General features: G+C 49.1%; 2 protein-coding genes across 6 annotated transcripts in view; both read left to right on the top strand.

The window, feature by feature from the left end:
* Positions 1-207: 207 nt before the first annotated feature.
* Positions 208-7,793, top strand: LOC118510430 (anaphase-promoting complex subunit 1). The gene is made up of 6 exons (XM_036052209.1): positions 208-349; positions 417-567; positions 644-1,806; positions 1,893-6,155; positions 6,608-6,962; positions 7,039-7,793. The coding sequence occupies exons 2-6, from the start codon at positions 544-546 to the stop codon at positions 7,453-7,455; spliced, it is 6,222 nt and encodes a 2,073-aa protein (XP_035908102.1). The 5' UTR covers positions 208-349; positions 417-543; the 3' UTR covers positions 7,456-7,793.
* Positions 7,794-8,556: 763 nt separating this feature from the next.
* LOC118510463 (ataxin-1-like) overlaps positions 8,557-19,596 on the top strand; it is a 35,707-nt gene continuing 24,667 nt past the window's right edge. For 2 of the 5 annotated variants that reach the window (XM_036052365.1, XM_036052320.1), the window contains exons 1-2: positions 8,564-8,792; positions 11,408-11,727. The gene's annotated coding sequence lies outside the window, so the exon portion shown is untranslated. Of the gene's footprint in view, positions 8,805-11,407; positions 11,728-19,596 lie in introns of all 5 variants that reach the window. The other 3 variants (XM_036052347.1, XM_036052338.1, XM_036052329.1) reach the window with 3 other exon arrangements.

Below are 19,596 nucleotides of genomic sequence, written 5' to 3'. Positions count from 1 at the left end.
TATGCTCAACGGCAGCGCCCGGTGGAAAAGGTAAACAAAGAACTTATTTTGGTTGGACAATCTCAGAAAAAAAATGTTTTATTAACCACCTGAATCAATAGCAAGTTTCATTTTGTTTGTGGAAATCGCTTGAGAACAATATTTTTATCTGCGCTTTCAAATAGCTCCCGTGCGTGTTGACATTTGATAAACCGTCAGCTCGGCAACTGATCGATTATCTGTCAAACCCGCAACCACAGTGTTGTATTTTCCGAATTAAATTCCCCCCGTACCGTTCGTTCGGTGCTTTCCAGCGAACGCAAGTTCTACGTTACATTTCCTTTAGCCGGTTCACCTACGTTACATCGTTGTGCGTTGTGTTGCTTCCGTAAAGCACCGGAAGGAAGCGTGTCCTAATACGTTCCCTCCATTTGCAGTTCTGTCCGTTCCGTTCGTTTCCTGTGTTCCCGGTCGTTTTGTGTTTGGTTATGTTTCCATCATCAGCATCGCTGTCGACGCCGCCGGTTCGATAAGTTTGCAAATCTGGATGATAAAAAGGAAACAATGATTACCGCCACGGAACCGCTGGTAGGTGAACGGCAGCCGGATGCACCGTATTCGCACAAGGAAGCACTTACATACCTTTTTTCTCTGTTCGGCTTAGGAATACTTTCCACGAGGCCGTCAGGTGGTGGAAAATCATCCGGGGCCAAATGTGGAGGACGAGCATCGTACGTTAGGCGGGCATCCAGTGGACTTTGTACTGCTACAGCGCATGCAAAACGTAAACATCTCGCTGGATGAGGATGAACCGGCCGAATTTTATCGATTGCGCGAGCAGCCCATACAGACGGACCGGAGCGGCGTATCGCCGGCCTACATCGGTATGGAGGAAGAGCTGTACGTGTTGGGGCACACGGCCGTGTGGACCCGGTGTATGAGCAATGAAACGCAGGCGCTACCACAAACCACCTTCACCTGTGACAGCCCGATACGGTTCGCCTTTTTCTGTCCGCGGCGTTTCATTCGGCCGGATACCACGCCGGCATCGAAGCCGGACACCGGCAAGAGCGCGATCTGTCTGATCGATAAAGACACGCTGCACGTGTTCCTGGAAGGTGGTGAAACGTATAGAGCGATGCTACAGTGTCCGGTATCGGCCGTCTGGATGGTACCGGACGGTATCATGCTGGAACGGAACGCAACCCACTCAGTAACGATCTGTCGGGAGGAGGGTGTACCGTGGCCCCGGTTGTTTACGCTCACCTTCCCACTCGAAGAGATGAAACCCGTCCTGCTGGCAACCGGCACGAAGTATGGGTTTCTCGACAGTCCGAACTATCGCGTGGTGTTTTCGAGTGAAAAGGTGTCGCTCGTGCTGGTGTACGGCGAGCTGAGCGGGAAGCATTATGTGTACCGATTGCGGCCGGCCTGCGACGAGGAGATTGAAGCGGTACGGTACATGGACCAGACGGACGATTCAGAGTTGGAGAACGATCAAAGCGTGCCCGGTACACCGGACGAAGCGCACGCATCAACGCAAAACATCGATCAACGACACACCCTGACGAAGGTGCTGGGTGCAACAACCAACCTGGAGCATACGTTCGGCGTAAGCTCTGCACTGTCGTCGTGGATCCATTCGTTTCCACTGGGCAACAATCCGTTCGGCGATCAACCGACCCGTTGCGGGGAAGATTTCATGTCGGGATTGGATCGTAATTGCAATGGACGCGAACAGCTGGAACAGCGCAGTGCATCCCTTGCGCCACAGTTCTCCCTAGAGTACGTGATGACCGTTAATGGTGTTTCCATTTCAATGTGGAGGTAATTTGTGTGTGTGTGTGTGTGTGTTGCTTTCCGTTAACTTAAACATTCAATCATTTCCTATCATTCCTCCCAAATCCAACCAGCTCGGAAGATGGAGAAATGGCATCGGAAGCATTTCTACACACCGATCTCGTGGGAAATAATTACATCTGCTTTCTACAATCCCGTGCCTGCCGGCTTACGCTGCTCCACTACGAAGAGAACAGTTTATCCGTGTCCTGCACCCACATGCTGCTGGCCCGTTCGGCTGTTTCGCTCGATCACATCAATATGATCGTTGTGCTGGAACCTACTGGGCGGTTGGTACTGTACAGTGGTCCAATCGCTGTCGGTAAGCTACACGTCACCGGACTTCAGAGCGACTGTTTCCGCACCAATCCGGTCACAGGCACCGGTGGTCAGCCAACGGTAAAGCTTCCCTCCTTCGTACCTACGCGCACCAACACAACGGCAAGTACCACACAAAGCACCTGTTCCATGGTGGAAGGTTTTCCCCGACGCAGCACCCTGCTGCCGAATGTATCCGGTGCGGATGGAAAATTTGACGAAGAGTTACATCTGCTCTCACCGGTACGGCCCATCAGCCTCTCCGGACCGAGTGGGGCGATTGGATCCCGTGGGCCGTATTCTTCCGCTCCAACCAATGCTGCCCGGTCGGGTGCCGCCGATGCTGGTACGATTGTAAAATTGCGCGATGCAACCGGATCGCGTTTTACGCTGGTGTTGGGCAACGAGCGACACGTACGATTGGCACTGGCGCCGGTAGCGGAATCGCAGCTGGTGCGTAACTGTGTGAAAGTAATGCGGCTCGTACTGCCGGCCGCAACCGTCCACGAGTTCCTCATCCATTGGTACAACACGCGGAATGTGCCCGGTTCGCATGCCGGTTTCAGTACGCACCAGGAATGGGACCTGTTCCGGACGCTGCTGTTTACGATGATGGGACGACCGATTGGGCCACCGGACGCAGACGATCGGGCATCGGCCGCCGGTGTACATCAGCCGGCTGGCAGTGCCGGCGGCTGTATGTGTGCCGATGAGCCGAAGAAACGGCGCCGGGGTGAAAATTCGCACGGCCAGGCGGCTGACTGGGAGTTTCTGGTTGGTCACGCTACCGATCAACCGTACGAGGCGAGTGTTTCGGTGTGCCCGGAAGCGACGACTGGTGGTGGTGGTGGTGGTGGTGGGGCACGCCCATATCAAAACAGAGAATTGCAAAGCCTTTATCCGTACATCCCGGACATACTGCAAACGTTCCACCTGCTGTACGAGGATTTAAAGATGAACGTATGCCGGACGGACGATTTGCGGTTGCTGGCCGACTTCCTGTACTGTCTCGCAGCCGATGCAAAGCTGGACGCGTACCAGATGCACTATCGGACCGATTTTCCCGAACTGTTCGACCGCTATCGGCGGCACTGTAGCTGTGTAATAACAGACAGCACCATCCTGAACCGTCTCGGCGGGATCGGCGTGCATCCACCACGCATGTTTCGCTACATCGAGCGTTTGTTGCTGGGCGATAACGACGGTAGCACTCCGTTTTGCTACCGTCCCGGTATAAATGATTTTAGCTACGACATGTGTGCGCTGGTCGCGTTTATCTATCGCATACGCGTTGCACACGGTTGGGTTCGCTCCCATCTCGAGTCGGTACTGTCGGGTGAATTTTTCGACCAACAAACCAAACGCCCCCTGTGTATCCAGCATCCGGCAACGGCCGGGTCCGTCCAAAACCATCATAATTTTGAGCGTACAGCGGACACGGTGCTAGCGTTTCTCGTCGAACGTGGGTACACGCGCACCCAGCTCGATCAGCTACCGATCGCGATGCGGTACGTGATCCTGAACTATCTCGAAGGTTGCCGCGAATATCTAACGCACGGTCTGCAGGCCGTATTTTACGAGCTGTTGATGCGCCCGGAATTGCGCGCCCACAGTATTTCGAGCGGGCTGCAGGATTGGGTACCGGATGTGGAGCTGAACGCGGCCGATGATCTCCAGGAGCGTGACATATCACAACCGAAGTTCGACGAGATTGACTCCTGGCAGAAGGAGATGAGTGAAATCGAAATCTGTGGCACGGGAAATACGGGCGGTGTCGCGGGTGGAGTCGCTGCTGGAGGTGGTGGTGGTGGGAGTGTGGGTGTGTCCGGTGGTGGGACAGCATCCAGTTCGCAGAAGGAAGATACACTACGGCAAGGGTGCGATGAGGACGGTATGGGTGGGCTGGACGATGAGTTGCTTCAGCTACGCTTCCCGGACGATCGGCGCATGCACGATGTGCGAACGTTCCTGAACAGCTCGCAGCGCATCCAGATCAACATTCCCCATCCACCGAACGTGCCCGATCACGAGTTTCTCGAGGAACAGGAACGACGGCTCTACATGCTCTGCCTGCGCACCATGGCGCTACCGATCGGCCGGGGCATGTTTACCGTCAGCTCGAGCCGGCCGAGTGAAACGCAAACCGTCCCGGTGCCACGGCTTTGTCTTTCGGGGCGTGATGTGGTCCGCGGCACTACGATCGAAATACAGCAGATTGAGGTGCCGGCCAACATGAGCCTGTGGCCTTCGTTTCACAATGGTGTGGCGGCCGGTTTACGCATCTGTCCCGATACGCCACACCTTACCTCGACGTGGATCACCAATAATCGGCAGGGTGCACGTAACTCCAGCATGCTGCCACCGGGTACCGACACCTCCACCGAGCACGGTGGCTTCCTGATGGCACTCGGTCTCACCGGTCATCTGCGCAAACTGTCCATCTACAGCATCTTCGACTATATGGTCCGGTCGGACGAGATGGTACGACTCGGGCTGCTTCTGGGCCTGTCCGCTGCGTACCGTGGTACGGGTGATCTCGCCACCACGCGCCTACTCGCGGTACACGTGGAAGCGCTGCTACCGCCCACATCCGTCGAGCTAGACGTATCGCAGAACCTACAGATAGCGGCCCTGCTTGGCGTTGGACTGCTGTACCAAGGCACCGCAAAACGGCACATGGTTGAGATACTGCTGCAGGAGATCGGTCGTCCACCTGGACCGGAAATGGAAAACTACGTCGAGCGTGAATCTTACTCCCTAACTGCCGGTCTTGCCCTGGGGCTCGTAACGCTCGGACTCGGCGATAGTTCGTCCTCGCTGCACGATCTCGCCCTACCCGACACGCTGTACTACTACATGAACGGTGGCAACCGGCGCATGATGGTGGGCGCACAGAAGGAAAAGTATCGACTACCCTCGTTCCAGATCAAGGAAGGTCCGGCGGTAAATCTGGACGTGACTGCACCCGGTGCAACGCTCGCCCTCGGGTTAATGTACTTTGCGACAGGGAATGAAGCCATCTCCCGCCTGCTAGAGCCACCGACCACCGTCTACATACTGCAGTTTGTGCGGCCCGATCTACTGCAGCTGCGCATCGTCGCTCGCCATCTGATCCACTGGGAGCGCATCGAAGCTACGAGCAGCTGGGTCGAGCAACAGATACCGGAACTGTTACGGCAAAACATATCACCGCTCGAAGAGGAGGACGTACCGATGGATGAGCCGGCGGGCGACGATCCAGAGCATGGAACCGGTGCCGCCGCTCACGAAAGCAATCTTTCCAAAGTTGATCAGGTCCTGTACTCGCAGGCGTACTGTAGCGTGATGTGTGGCAGTGCAATCGCGATCGGACTACGATTCGCCGGCACGGCGGACGCGACGGCCGTCAAAACGCTCGACCACTATCTGCTGTACTTCATCGAGCAGGGTAACCGGCTGAACAAAAGTGCCCCGGAGCGGCCATCCAAGTTTGCCCGCTCGGTTGGCCGTCAGGTGATTGAAAATTGTAGCATGGTGTTGCTACTGTCCCTCTCGCTCGTACTAGCCGGCACGGGAGATTTGCGCGTGCTGCGCGCGGTCCGGATGCTGCGGTCACGCATCGGTGTACTGCAGGTTACGTACGGTTCGCACATGGCCATCCATATGGCGCTTGGGTTCCTGTTTCTCGGTGCCGGCCGCTATACACTCTCGCGCACTCCGACCGCCGTCGCTGCGCTGGTGTGTAGCATTTTTCCGAAATTTCCCACCTACAGCAACGACAACCGGTACCATCTGCAGGCGTTCCGGCATCTGTACGTGCTGGCGATCGAACCGCGTATCTTCATACCGCGCCGCATCGACACCGGCCGGCTGTGCCTATGCCGCATCCGGTACGCATTGCTCGGGAAGGAGACGGCACCGGTAGAACAGTTTGCGCCGTGTCTGCTGCCCGAACTCGATACCCTTGCGTGGATCGAGGTGTGCGATGAAAACTTTTGGCCGTTTCGGTTCGATCGGCGGCATAACTGGCAGATACTAGAGTAAGTACAATTTTTGGGAAACGAATTTGGGTTTGCTTGCAGCAGCTTCTTGAGCAACAAAATTGATGTTGCGGCCCGGTAGTAGATGCGACAGCGGCACCAGTCTTCACACGGCAGGACCAGGGCTCAAATACCGTCTGGGCCGTTCCCCCATAATGAGGACCGACTATCCAACTAAACCAGAAATAGCAAGCATGACCTAAGAGAGGAGAACAGACCTCAGAAGCACCAATAGGATTTTTCTTTCGGAAGCCTTTGTTCAATCGTTCTGAAACCAACACGGAGTAGCAACTGATCTTTGAGGTCCAGAAAAAACCCAAGATCCCCTTTTTCTACCGAAAGTCCTCCCGGGAAGAAGAAGATATATTTTTCTTTAAAATATTTCCTGGACAAAGAATTCGCAAAGTTTTAAAATCCAACTATTTATTTGCTTTCTGCTGTACTCCTTCCAGGAGCATCTTCAAGACAAATGAACGGGTAGATGTGAAGCAACGTACCGGTTGTTTGACGTACCAGGAGGACCCGACCCGTCTCATCACGAACCAGATCAATCCCGTGTCCTACAACCACAGCCTCTGGCAGCTGGAACCGCTGAATCTGCTCCAGTTCGTCGGCCAGCCGGAAGTGATCAATATTACCCGGATGCTGCTCATACCGCCCAGCACGCGCAAGCTGCGCTGCCTACTAGAACCGATCGGTGCGGCCGAACATGAGAATGCTTACATGAAGCTGTACGCACACCATGTGACGGATTGTGTGTTTGATGATCGACTGCACGCACTGCCAATCTACCTAGGACTAACGCAGGTATGTAACGGACGTGGAGGTGTGGAATCGATGCATGCTTAAAAAAAAAAGTTTGCTTCCATCCAATGTTTTGCAGATTTTGCAGGACGATCCCCGAACGATGCACAAATCGTTGGATGCCTGGCAGCTGCGGTTGCTTACGGCCGCGCTGGACAAATGCGACTGGCCTTGCAAGATACCGGGTGCACGCGGACTGCTCTCGGTCAGCTTGCTACAGTCACTGCTGAAGCGCATCTGGAAGCGGTGCGACGAGCAATTCCATCGCTACAAACCTATCGTTCACCAGTACCTGAACCTGCACACGATTAACGATCCGAGCGAAGGGTTGATACGGGGTGGAAGCTTCGGCGACTGTCCGATGGAACCGGCAGACGAATCGAACCCGGAGCGGCGCCGTGAGCATCTGCTTAACCTGGTCAAGCTGATCGTGTTGTACGATTTACCGTACGGTACGCTACCCAGTGGTGGTGTTGAGGTTGCTGGCAGAATGTAACGCATCTGCATCACATATCATCAGAGCGTTATCGTAGGGCACAGGTTACCTGATTTTAGATTAGCGTCGGGATTAAGTATGCGTAAGCTCTCTTTCTACGGTAAGGAAGTTAGGTTATCACGATACAACCGATACCGGCATGTTGAATCTCAAGAACTTTAGCACTGGTCGCGGGGTGCTGAGTTACGATCCATTCCTGCAGGTCCCTGTTTTCCATTGGGTGTTTTCTCTTCAGCGTAGGGAGGCAGGGATTTTGCGCATTATCCAGTACAACTAATGATCATTTCATAATTCATAATTTGTTGTAATATCATTTCAATAAACATCGCTATTATCTATTCCTTGTCTTGGTGGGTATGGAAGTCGGTAAAAAAAAACAGTTGGTGTACATTCTGTTAACCTTCCTATCCTGGACCAGTCACTAACCCGTTGCCGTTCTTGGTTCCATTTCGTTTCGTAGCAGAGACTGAGTAAATATCATCGCTTCGCATTTCTCTTTATCTCCGGAGCTGCGGATTAGGCGGGGGATCTCCGGACGATCTCGAGATACGGCAGTGGATGCAAATACCACTCGTCGAATTAGAAAATGGATCAAGCACATGTGTGTTTCTAGATAACTCCGATACTGATTGCATCCCAAGAGTTCGTCCCCAGTCGTTTTAGAACTAAAATGATTTGTTTTTGTTTCCCCCTGGACACGTTTCGACATGTGCCCAGATGTGTGGCCTCGTTCTGCAGACTTCCCGAGAATCGGTGCTTATAATTTCATTTTATTCTTTCCACTTTCCCCGGTTTATTGTCCTACCGAGAACCGTTTTTGAAAGAAAACAAAATCGTACCAAATCTACGACCGATCGCAACGATCGTGCCAGAAGCATGCGAGAGAAAGCACCATCGAGCGAAAGAGATGCTCCTGAAGAATTCGTACCAAAAACCGATCATCCAGCGAGCGAGCGAGAGAACGCTCGTCCGTTCTTTCTCACTCACACCTGTATCGCTGTCCCTTACCGTTGCACTAGCAGTAAGGCAAACATTCTCAGAGAGCAACGGTAGCGGTGATCCGTAACTCCAACGAAGACGCAAAAGAACCGCCGTGACACCACGCTCAGCGGCTCAAACTGTTATCCGACCTCGTAGCGGTTGGACGTGCGCCGAGTCTCCCGTAGTCGTATGAACTAAATCTTACCCCGGTTTGTGGTGTGCCTTGTCGCGTGCGCGCGCGCGCCTGTTCTTCTGGGAAGGTGTACGTCGTCGGTCGGGGTGTTTAATTAAGTGACCATCCAGGGGGTTTGATCGCGCACGCATGTGACATGTGCGTTGTGCGTGCCCCAGAGTGTGTAAGTGCACCAGTACGCGGCCATATTTTCGCGGCGCGGATCATCAATTGATGAACATATCTAGGGTGGGGGGGGGGGGGGATGTTCAGCAAAGCAACAACAACAACCAAATTTGCAACAATTGTGTGTATGATGCGTTACTACGGATTCTGAGTGCGCGCGTCCGTGTGTGTGTGTAGCATCTATTTGTTCTCTAGAGTACAGGTTCGAGAGCACGAATCTTCCCATCGATCATAGGCGGGTTGGTGGAGGTTGAAATTTTGTGATGCGAATTTCTTCACCAATGATCTGGGTGTGTTGCGTGTGTGTGTGTGTGTGTACACAAGTGATATTGTGCGCTGTGTGCTCAGTTGCTGCAGACACGTGGTTGTGTATCGGGTTCCCACACTACCGGGTGCGAACACGAAATTCTATCGAATTGTCTTGTTGTCTTCCTGGTTTACACTTTTGCTGTTCTTTCCTTCGCGCAGAGTACACACAAAGCCTGGACTTCTTGGGAGAGTAGTGCGACGGCTTTGATCAATTTTTTCGTGGGAGAGTGGCGCGGAAGGAGGTTCGCTGTGCCTGTGGGGAGTTTTTTTTTTTGTTGTGCTATCGGCAACTACTAAGAATTTCACGTGGTTGGACAAATGATTAGCCTAAGTATGGGGCTATCCGGACAATAGCTTTTAGAATGTTGACGAAACACAAGCCTTTGTAAAGGATCGTCAACCGATTTTTTGAAACAAACAAGCAGCGCAAACGTGTCGTACTCGTATTTTTGCCGTATTGTTCATTTTGAAGTTGTCTGCTTCTTAACAATAGCGTTCTGAAGACTTGTTTACAACTTGGATGTCCCACAATTGTATCGCTAAAATCCACTTTCGGTGGGGGATGGAGTCCGGTTGCTAGAGCTCTGGGAGACGAACTTCAGGAATTGACGAGGAAATTATTCCACTCGCCAGAGAATACACAGAAATGGAGATGTTAAGTCAAGAAGAAAGTCTGATACGAAAAGTTAGAAGAAGGGTTGTGCATGAATAGGACTTCCTGAAATTGGACTATCCAGTGCCTACGCGGATATGAGATATCAAGTCTTAGAACTTTGTTATGAGAAAGCCACAAGACCGCTCTTGAGGAAGGTTGTAAATACATTTGCTCTTAGAGGGGGGCATCACACCAGCATCAGTCCAAATCTGGATCCATCATGGGGAGGCACACACCAGTAGCGCAATGGTTCTTTTTTCATCTCTAAAGAAGAACTACTCTCCTTTCCTCTCCTTTTGATTGATCTCATTTTTGTATGTGTGATTTGTTTTGTAAAAGAAAATAGCAGAAAGAGAGAGAGAGAGACGGAGAGAAGAATGTGTACGCAACGCAACTCTCGACCGATCACCTGGTGTGGGTTCAAGATGAAAGAAGGGAACACACGTTTGGGGATCGTTTTGACAGGTTCACCGCAGTGTAATAGTTGGAGAGATGGGATCGTTAGCCCCAGAGAGCGAAAGAGAGAGAGAGAGAGAGAGAGTGAGTGGGGTTAATGATAACATAAACGAAAGGTGAACTCTGCTTTTTTGAAGTAGAGGTGTCCTTCGCTTAGTATGTTTTCTTGATAAGCTTTCTCGCTCTCTCGCTCTCTCACTCTCTGGCACCGTTATGCGATGGTGTGTAAAGGTACGTGATAGATAGAGGAGTTACGATTATAGGGCAAATTCTTGCTGTGAGAAAGAGATAGTGCAGACACAATAGAGATCCGCACAGTAGAAGTTAACAAAACAAATTCGATAACACGCGGAACCGGTGTTAACGTTCAGGCATTTCTCTTTCTCTCACACGGGGTATTCTTCTAGGGTCTCGCTCTTCGTCGTGATAATATCATTCCCCTTCTGGGTAAGACTCAGGATAACCTCAGGCACAGAGCTATTGCTACCGAAGAAAAAAAAGCCGCGCGATCACATCACCCTTGGTTGAGGTGTAGTAGCGCCTCGATCTTTGGACTCCCGGTGAATTTTGTTGTTGTTTGCTGCCGTGAGTCTTCCCCTTGGGTTTCGGGTGTCGCTGTTCCTAGACTACTGAGGTGCTCATCAAACGCACAACCACCGTGAAACCTGCCGGTACCCTAAACCAGCCGAGAATGCTTCCACTTACCTTTGTCTCCGCCACCCCCCACTCCCCCCTCACGTCTACCTGTCGCTCGTATGACAGCGGCGCCGTGATATGATAAGTCGCGCGGAATCCACTTTTTTCTGTCTGCTGTCTCACTCTCTCTTTCGCGGGCCCGTGTCGTACAGTGTAGTATAGGTAGGGTAGGTGGGTGTATTGTATCGTGTTGGGTTTTCGGCGAACGGCTTAATCCAACACTGCGCGTCACCGCGATAGTAGCGCGTCGTCAACATATGATGACAGGCGCAGACCAATGTGCCAGTGTGTGTGTGTGCGTTTATAGGAAAAACAAACTTGCCCGATTCGAGCGATTAGAGCCCCCCGTCGTTGTTCCTTCCCTGGGTGGTGTTTGTGTGTCTCTCTGTTCGCTACCGTTCTGTTGTTGCTTTACCACGGTTTTCCCGTTTTTCGGCGATCGTTTGTATGTGTGTGCAACACCCCAGCTAATATTGTTTTGTCGGCGGCTCTTACAGTGAAGCTGTGTTGTTGCATAGTGAAAAAAGCGATCGAGAGATGTATGCGTGAACAAATATCACAGACACAAACACAGATTGATGGTGTGTATAATAGACGTCATATCAACAGTGCGAGTTGTGTGAACCCGCAAAACCGTCCATCAAACAAGAGGTCCGTTCAATGCATCCCCCATGCAATTAGCATCAATCAATAGGTGTTGTGTGTACTGTTGTGCCTGCACAGCTGTGTGTCAAATTTATGAAGAGGAGCAGCGCCCACGGGTGGTAGTCAAGTCGATCGCCGGTCGCGTACGGATACTGCCCATCACCACCATCAGGTTAGTAGTATGTGTTTCTGGTTCTACTTTTTTTACATAAATATCTATATTTAATTTATAATTATATTTTTCCCTACCTCTCGATCGATTTATTCCGTCACTCGCTATTAAATGATACAGAATGCTCTATTATTATTGGGAACGTTCAAGACGCTTAATAAGCTTCTCAATGTGCGATGATGATTCTATATCTCTCTAAAACTGATCGATTTGATGTGCTCTCAATCAATCGCAATTGGTACTTCTCATTTCGTATGCAGAAACAACAAACAATTGCTTGCGAAAGAGAGAGCGAAAGAGTGAGAGAAAGAGAGAGAGATATTGGCGAGCACTCTAATGTCGCGCATCTTTGATCTAGATCAATTGGATTCAATTTTCTAAGTGGATGCGTGTTACCTCTTACTACCTACCTACACGTGAGATACAGTCTGCTGTTACGGTTCCCACAATAATATGTCTTGTGTCTCTTGGTTCATTTTAAAAAGCTGCGCTTACCTTTTCCCAGGATATTCCCATTTGCTTTGCTAACAGGGAAAGCTGTCATGATGTCGCCAAAGAATGGAGATTTTTTGTTTGTTGGGGGTGTGTGAACTAAATATTTATAGATGCGGCGAAGATCACTTCTAAATTTCTTTAACAAGGGGGTCCGCCGGTGTACAGATGATCATCATCGCGTACATTCGTGTTCTATTTGTCCAAATGCGACTTTCTCATATATCTCTTTTTCTCTCTCTCTCTCTATCTCTCTGGCAAGGATATTAAATAGAGATGGTGCCATTTTGTGCCTGTGTGACCCAACACTGCAGGACCATTTTACTACGGGCACAGCTTAAAACACCTTGATAGACATGTTAACCTATAGCGTGTCAGAATTGGGGATCAACTTTGACATTACGGCGCATGTTTTGAGAGGCCTCAAGAGATCTTGTCCAATAATAACTGGCATTCCCAATTCTCCCAAGCTGGCAGGATCTGGCGTGATCCATATATCTGGTCCCCTTCAATGTGAGGATGACCGTCGCCGACACTGCTATATCGACAACTAATTTTCCTTAAACTCAAATATTCAGAAAGGCCTAATATTACTGACGCAGGACGGTATGTGTCCAATTGACTCTCCACTAACAGCATCGCTAAGTCGAAGATAACCCAGGATAACAGGACGCCAGGTATAGCGCTGACCAAGACCAAGACCTCGAGGTGTTGTGGGTGGTTTCGAAGAAGATGAAGAATATTATCTACTGATTAGCGAGTGAGCTATTCAGACACAATACCTGGAAGATAGGTATCAAATGCGAGCATGATGAATAGGTCGAAAGAATCGCTCTGATCCTAACCCCATGGACATACAGAATCATTATGTCTAAGAGCTCTTGGGGAACAGCATATCACACAGAAATCCGTACCTCTTTAATCAACAGGATAATGCATTTGGTGATCCATATCATCATCTCAATCACATAACAGTCCAGGTCTACTGACATCAACATTTTAAGAGCTGTAATAGAACTTCAAGGATTTAAGAGCAACATAACTGCAAAGTCTTGATTCTGATATTCGATATTTCTGCTTCGCACGAACGCTAATTAGTCATCTTAGGTTCCTCGCGTACGACTGCAGCAATGTATTTGTTTGGAGGATTTTACTAAATTCTTGCCCCCAAGTTCCCAAGAAGATGCGCTTTGTGTGCAAGTGCACCACAACAACATCACGACTCGCTTTATTTAGCGCGTCTTAGAAGCCGCTTATATCTGGTGCCAAAGTTTTTCGCTTTTTTTCTTGTAGAAGAGGTCTAGAATTCTTGTTTCTGCTAGCTTTGCGCACTCTGTCTCGCTACTGAGTCGTGGTGCCGTTCATGTTTGCTCATTAAAGGTGCCTTTCGCCAAGGGAAAAGAAGCCATCTTGGGAGAAGGATGATAATAGGAGGTGTGATGCACATAACGTTTATCCCGTGTCTGATGTTTTACTAATGCTAGAGACACGTCAGACTGTTTTGAAACAGACATCAAGTCTCTCTCTCTCGCTCTCATCTTTCCTTTTTTCTCGTTGTCTTGAATGTAGTCTCCTTCCGTTCCGCCATTTTTACTACTAGCACGTTGGAATTCTAACGGTTGCAAAATATGAAACAAACATCCCGCTCCCGCCGGGGTCTTGGCCCTCTGTTGTTTATTTGCCTTATGTTGTGTGTTGTGTTGCAGGGTTTTAAGCGTGTTCTTGGAGCGCGAACGACCGAGAAGACATTGGGGACATTTGAGGTTTTACTGGATATCATGGAACTTAGAATCGAATATAACATGGACATGTTTGCTGTGTTTGTCCCTCTAAAAAACCTAAAAGAGTCTTGGACAACCATATCTAGCGCTCTTGATGTTACTTGAACCTGGAATAAGTTCAGTTGAGCAAACCTAGATTTCAGGTCCTCCAGGGTGTGGGATATGATGAAACCGAGTTTTTTTTTCCTGTAAGCAACTGGATGTTCTCTGCCAAGTCACGAGCTTAGACAACATTGGTGAACTTTAGCTATCAGCAGCGGAGCCCCATGTTTAGTGCCCCTGCAAAATCCAGATATTTCCGCTGGGCCAAAATAGGCTGTGTGTTTGTGTGGGTCGTTCGACCAGACATCTCCCGGTCGTTGTTATGCTGCGTGCACATCATCTGAAAAACCCTCTCTCACTCGCTCTGTCTCTCCTATATGTGCTCCAATTTTTATCCGGACAAGCCGACATGCTGCTGTCACTCGTGGAATGCGTCACCGCCATGCCGCGCCGGTCGGTCGGCGTCACGACGGTCGATCGCTCACCACACATACACACCTTTTATATCGGTCTCTCTGTTCTGTCCCGATCTATCTGTCTGTGTCTCTGTGCACAGCCGGGCACACATTAGCATCATCATACATGAGCAAAAAACCTTATCGACGATGCGTATCGAAACTTGATCGCGATAGATGATTTGGCCGCTCGAATGCTAAAATGCGATCATTAATGGCTCTCTTCTTACTCACTCTCTCTCTCTCGCTCTCTCCATCTCGTGCAGCGAGTAATTGCGGCTACTCCACAACACGGCGGGGTCGCCAAGTGCCGCTGGCTGGCTGACTGGCTGCCTTGGCGCAGGGCAAACGTAGAAAGGCTATTTTTAAAATCGGCTTCTCACACACTCTCACTCTCGCTGTTTTGGACAAATACTCATACAGACAGCAGATGTCTGGTGAAGGGGGTTGACGTGCGCGCCCTCCCAGGGGGTGTGTAAATGGGGAGGAGAGCCCGCGGCTGCTGGCTGACTACGTACACGAAAGGCAGACACAGACGTGTTAGGGTTTTTGTTGTATTTGATTAAAGCGCGTATTCAGCATAAACAATGAAGGAAAATGAAAGCAAACAAATCGCGATCCATTCCTCTACAAGGAATGATGCACACACACACATACACACACATACATAATACATACACGCTCATTTTGTTTGTTTCATTTGTAAAGTTCATTAGATTTTTTTTGTGGCGGATTTTTATCACTCACCGGTTAGGCCTTCTTCAATGTGATTCTTTTCAGAAGGGGCACTTTTTAAAGAGTGTATGAGGTTTATAGAAATTGCAATCAAGAAGATACTTGATGTAATTTCTGGGTATTACTACTTTTTTTTTTTGAAGAGGTCCGTTAGTTGGGTCGAGGTTCTCAAGTTCCACGGGTAGAATCAATTCATGGAAGAGAGTCCGCTTCCTTGGCACTACAACCTTGAAAAGTCTCGGTCTACCATTTCTGCCCCTCTGTTACTTAAGTTTACTAGTAGCAAAGTAGTCAGCCCTGCGTACGGGGAGGCAGTCTAGATGGGACTTGAACGCCGGTCCTGCCGTGTGAAGACCGGCGCCCAAGGAAGAGCGTAATAGCTGGCTGATAACTTGCCGCCAATTGAAGCTGAAATCTGATAAGAGCTTCGGTGTGAGAACTTAACGAGGCAATTATTCCTGACGGCTCAAGGACTCTTTATACTCAGGGTGTGGTGGACTTGAGGATTGTTTTCAAGTGAAGGAAGACCTTAATGACTGCTCAAATCATCTTACTGAGGTAGTAGAATAGAACCAAAGAAGCAAAAGTTCTGTCATAATAAGAAATCTGCTAAAGAACTTACTAAGGCATTGATTCCTTAGAAGCTTGTTCACCGCTTTGTCCAATGCTCTCCCAGAAACTTATATGTGGTCAGGGTGTGGACTTGCCGAAGGTTAAGTCCCAGTAATTAGTATTGTGTCCAAATAGGTCACTCGCTTAGTTGGTCAATAATATTTGGACTATGACTATCCTATTGGGACCCATTTTCCCTTACGCAGAACTGTAACTAAACAGATACACACGGGTATTATCAAGTTAAGGAAGTCAGTATTGCCCAGCCAGAACCCCTTGAAGTTTGAAGGACCTAAGAAAAAAAAAAAACTCTGGACATTATATGAGAGGTATAGCCGATTGTAGGTGAGTTGCGTCCTTCGTTGAAAGGGAAACAACATGCAACCAATAATGGTTGTTTTATTGAGCTTATTGTAACTATACCACCAACCGTTGGGAACTCGGGCATGGCGAGCAAAGGTTGTTTTACACCTTCGCCGCCTTCCCAGGCACCTTCCCTAGACACCTCGATGGCCACGATGACGCGTCGACGACTCACGGTCAGGTTTTGGGTTCTCTTTCTCAACTGTGTAAATCACAAGTGTCAAAGGATGGGATTATTATCACTGTGCCTTAAGCTGGTGCTGCTGGCAAACGGCTTCTCAAGTGGGTCTATTGTTCTTGGCCATAGTTCGGCAAAATGGGCTGTTGATCAATCTGTCCCCTGCTGATGCATTGTGTCGTCACCCCATGGGAACAAAGTTACCACTGCAACAACAACAGCAAAATGGAGTACACGAAGAAAAGGAGCGTGCATCCTTTTACTTGCCCGAGGGTCAGTTCTGTGAATTGAGGAAAAAGGGATTAGAGGGAGTAAAAGATTGAAGTGGTTTTGTTTCGTCAAACCACCGTCCACACGCCGCGTCTCTTTGCTCTTTTCCTGTCTGTTCTGTTCTTTGTAAAGAAGAAGCAGAGTGAACTTGGGATGTGGAAAGGCCGAACCAATCGGGGGGGATTATAAGGTTTGTGTCGTGTTGCTTGTTGAAGGAAAGATTGCACTTTTTGATGTCCCTTCTTGCAGATAGTTGAATAACCTGACGGTTACGCTAAGTGGCAAGTCACCAGGTACCCCCACTCGGAGATATGAACTCTAACTTCTGACGTATTGCTCTCGGGCATATCAGTAGATTCGGTTCTTTTTGGCTCTACTAACCTGAAAGGTTGTTGGTCTACCATTACTGACTTACTGAGCTGGATAATCTGCTCAGATGACTGTTGGGTATAGAATCGATATCCAATCCTCCATCTAGTCATCCAAGTCCGAGAATTCTATATAAAAATCATTTTTTCACATGTTGTCTTCACATTCTTTGCAGCAGCCTGAGGACATACGCTGTTGTCTGATTCATACCTTGAACCTCCTCAACCAAATGTTTTGAAGTCACAGACCGAACCGAAAATATATGGATGACACACACGGAACCTCTTTACCCCTCTCGCACACATCGTAATCACACAAGGCCCCCTTGCAGAAGAAGTTAGAGCAAGATCCTTTTGTGTTGTGCGTATTTCGGACCCTTGAGAATTGATGAACATACACACACATACACGCACCTTTTTGGCGTGTCAGTAAGCAATGCGGATGATCGGTTAGATCAAAGTCGACAACGAGAGAGAGAGAGAGAGCGAGCATGAGCGCACATTTTCTTCATCATTCCTTAGCGAAGCGCCCTGTGTGAACCTGCTTACTTCTCTGTAGCCCCATGATGATGATGAGCCCAACCAAACCAATGATGTTGATGATGTGTTGTAGCGCGCTTGAACGACGCGCCAGACATGTCTCGTTCATACTCCTGTTGGCTTTTTTTGTTTGTTTGTTTCCTCCTGGTCTGTCTGGTCTGGGTTCTATGAGTGTAGATGGCAAAGAGATGATACAGAACGATAAAGAGAGAGACAAGCAGCGTAGTTTGCCAGCTAGGGGGAACGATCGTCGCTCGAACCGGATTAGAGGCGATCAGAAGCCCGCAATCCATAACCGGGGCGCGAGCCGCGCGCACAGTGTGCGTAGAGTGCAATTGGGGTTTGACCAAAAAATGCATCAAGTTTCCCCGTTTTGCTTGTTTGAACCTGTTGCAGAGAATCCTTTGCACTGCCCCAATTTATGAACGCGAAGCTGCAATTCAGGAAGCCCCCCAATCACTGGGGGCGAGTTTTCTGGCACATGGCAAGAACGGGTATTAAACTTCAACCAAGATCGGCTACCCTCGAAATTTTAATGCTAAAGAAGAAGTGATCCTGTGAGAGCTTTCTCTCTTTAGCATAGACTCCAAGAATATTAAAATAATTAGAAATTATTCCTCGTTTCCGGTGAAATCATAAATTGTGGATTTTCGCTATTTTTGATCGATTTGATATGTGCAGTCTCTCCGTGCTATCAACGGATGTGCGTCTCTACCAACTATCCATCAAGTTTGAAAGCAGTTGACAAGTTTTACGGGGTTTATGTCACCCATGTCACCATTTTTAAAAAATGGCACGTTTTCCCTTTGCCTCTCATTAAAGCGATCAGTATAATTGGAGCAAGATTCAATACCTGTAAAAAGCTTCGCCGTAAAGCTGAGTTATTACTGCTTTGTTGTGAAGTACAGGAGAAACGAAATCTGCCATTATGAACATCTCCTGGTTAACGAGGGATCAGGCCACTCCCTCCTGTGACCAGGAAGACGTGAACTTACATTGTAGCTCCCCAGTGCCCATCAATCCAATATACGGGCCTTTGGAGGACTCATCATCGACATTACTTCATCATCATTTGGAACTACTTTGTCATTAAGTTGTAGTAATTCTTGGTATCATCTAGATTTAGAGGACTTCGGACAAAGAAAAAAAAAATGCAATAAGAATCGTTTTATTTTTTACTTATCATCAAAGCCAATAGTTGAACCCACTGTGCGGCCGCCAGAGAGGAATTCCTTAAAGGATAAACGTCGTGATGGCGTCAGAATAAGTGAACAAGTTGTTCGCACAATATCAAGAAGATGGGGCACGGAGTTGTAAGAAATGGTCGGTGGGTAGGAGAGGAGAGAATGATGGGGGTCACGTCGCGCGTTGCGCGGAGCACAAGAGAGGAGCCGCACACTTCGGACGGACGAGTAGAGTTGTTATTTATGCCTGGCCCCTTCTCCGAGCCATGATGCCGTTGTTAATTGGGATCTTCTTAACTACTGTGTTCATCGCTGTTCTTGTTTTTTCTTCTTGCTTCTGATTCTCTTCATTGAATGTCGGCGCGGTTCTCCGTGCGCGTGTGTGTGCGGTGCGTATGGGAGCGCCTTTTTTGGGTTGCAATTTTCTATGGTTAGGTTAATGACTGAGAGTCTGAGAATGCGAATGGCACGGTACGGTTTTCTGTTGGTGGGTTTGTTATGCCCTACCCCCCAATAACACTCACTCCCTAGAACTTCATATATTCTCTAAGGGGGGTGGGGGGGACGTTTTTGAGTATTATTGGGCGAGTCTCACGTGCTCTTCTTTACCATGAGAGGCTATTATAGCAACGCACCTCCACTTACTGTGAAAGGATGTGCGTTGCCGCCAATCTTGGGCAATCATCAATTTCTCAGGATATTCGAACGATTGATTGTAACGGTTGATCGCGTCAATCCTTGCCCCGGGGAGAGTTGTATGTTTTGTTTTTTTTTCGAAGTCTTGCGCGCGTTAGGGATTTAGCCCTAAACTTAGCTCTTCTCCCATAAACCGTTTTTTTTTTGTTACAT

This window comes from Anopheles stephensi, chromosome X (assembly GCF_013141755.1).
Source record: "Anopheles stephensi strain Indian chromosome X, UCI_ANSTEP_V1.0, whole genome shotgun sequence".
NCBI classification, from domain to species: Eukaryota; Metazoa; Arthropoda; class Insecta; order Diptera; family Culicidae; genus Anopheles; species Anopheles stephensi.
Note: the sequence above shows the minus strand (reverse complement) of the source record. Positions and strands in the feature narration are given on the sequence as shown.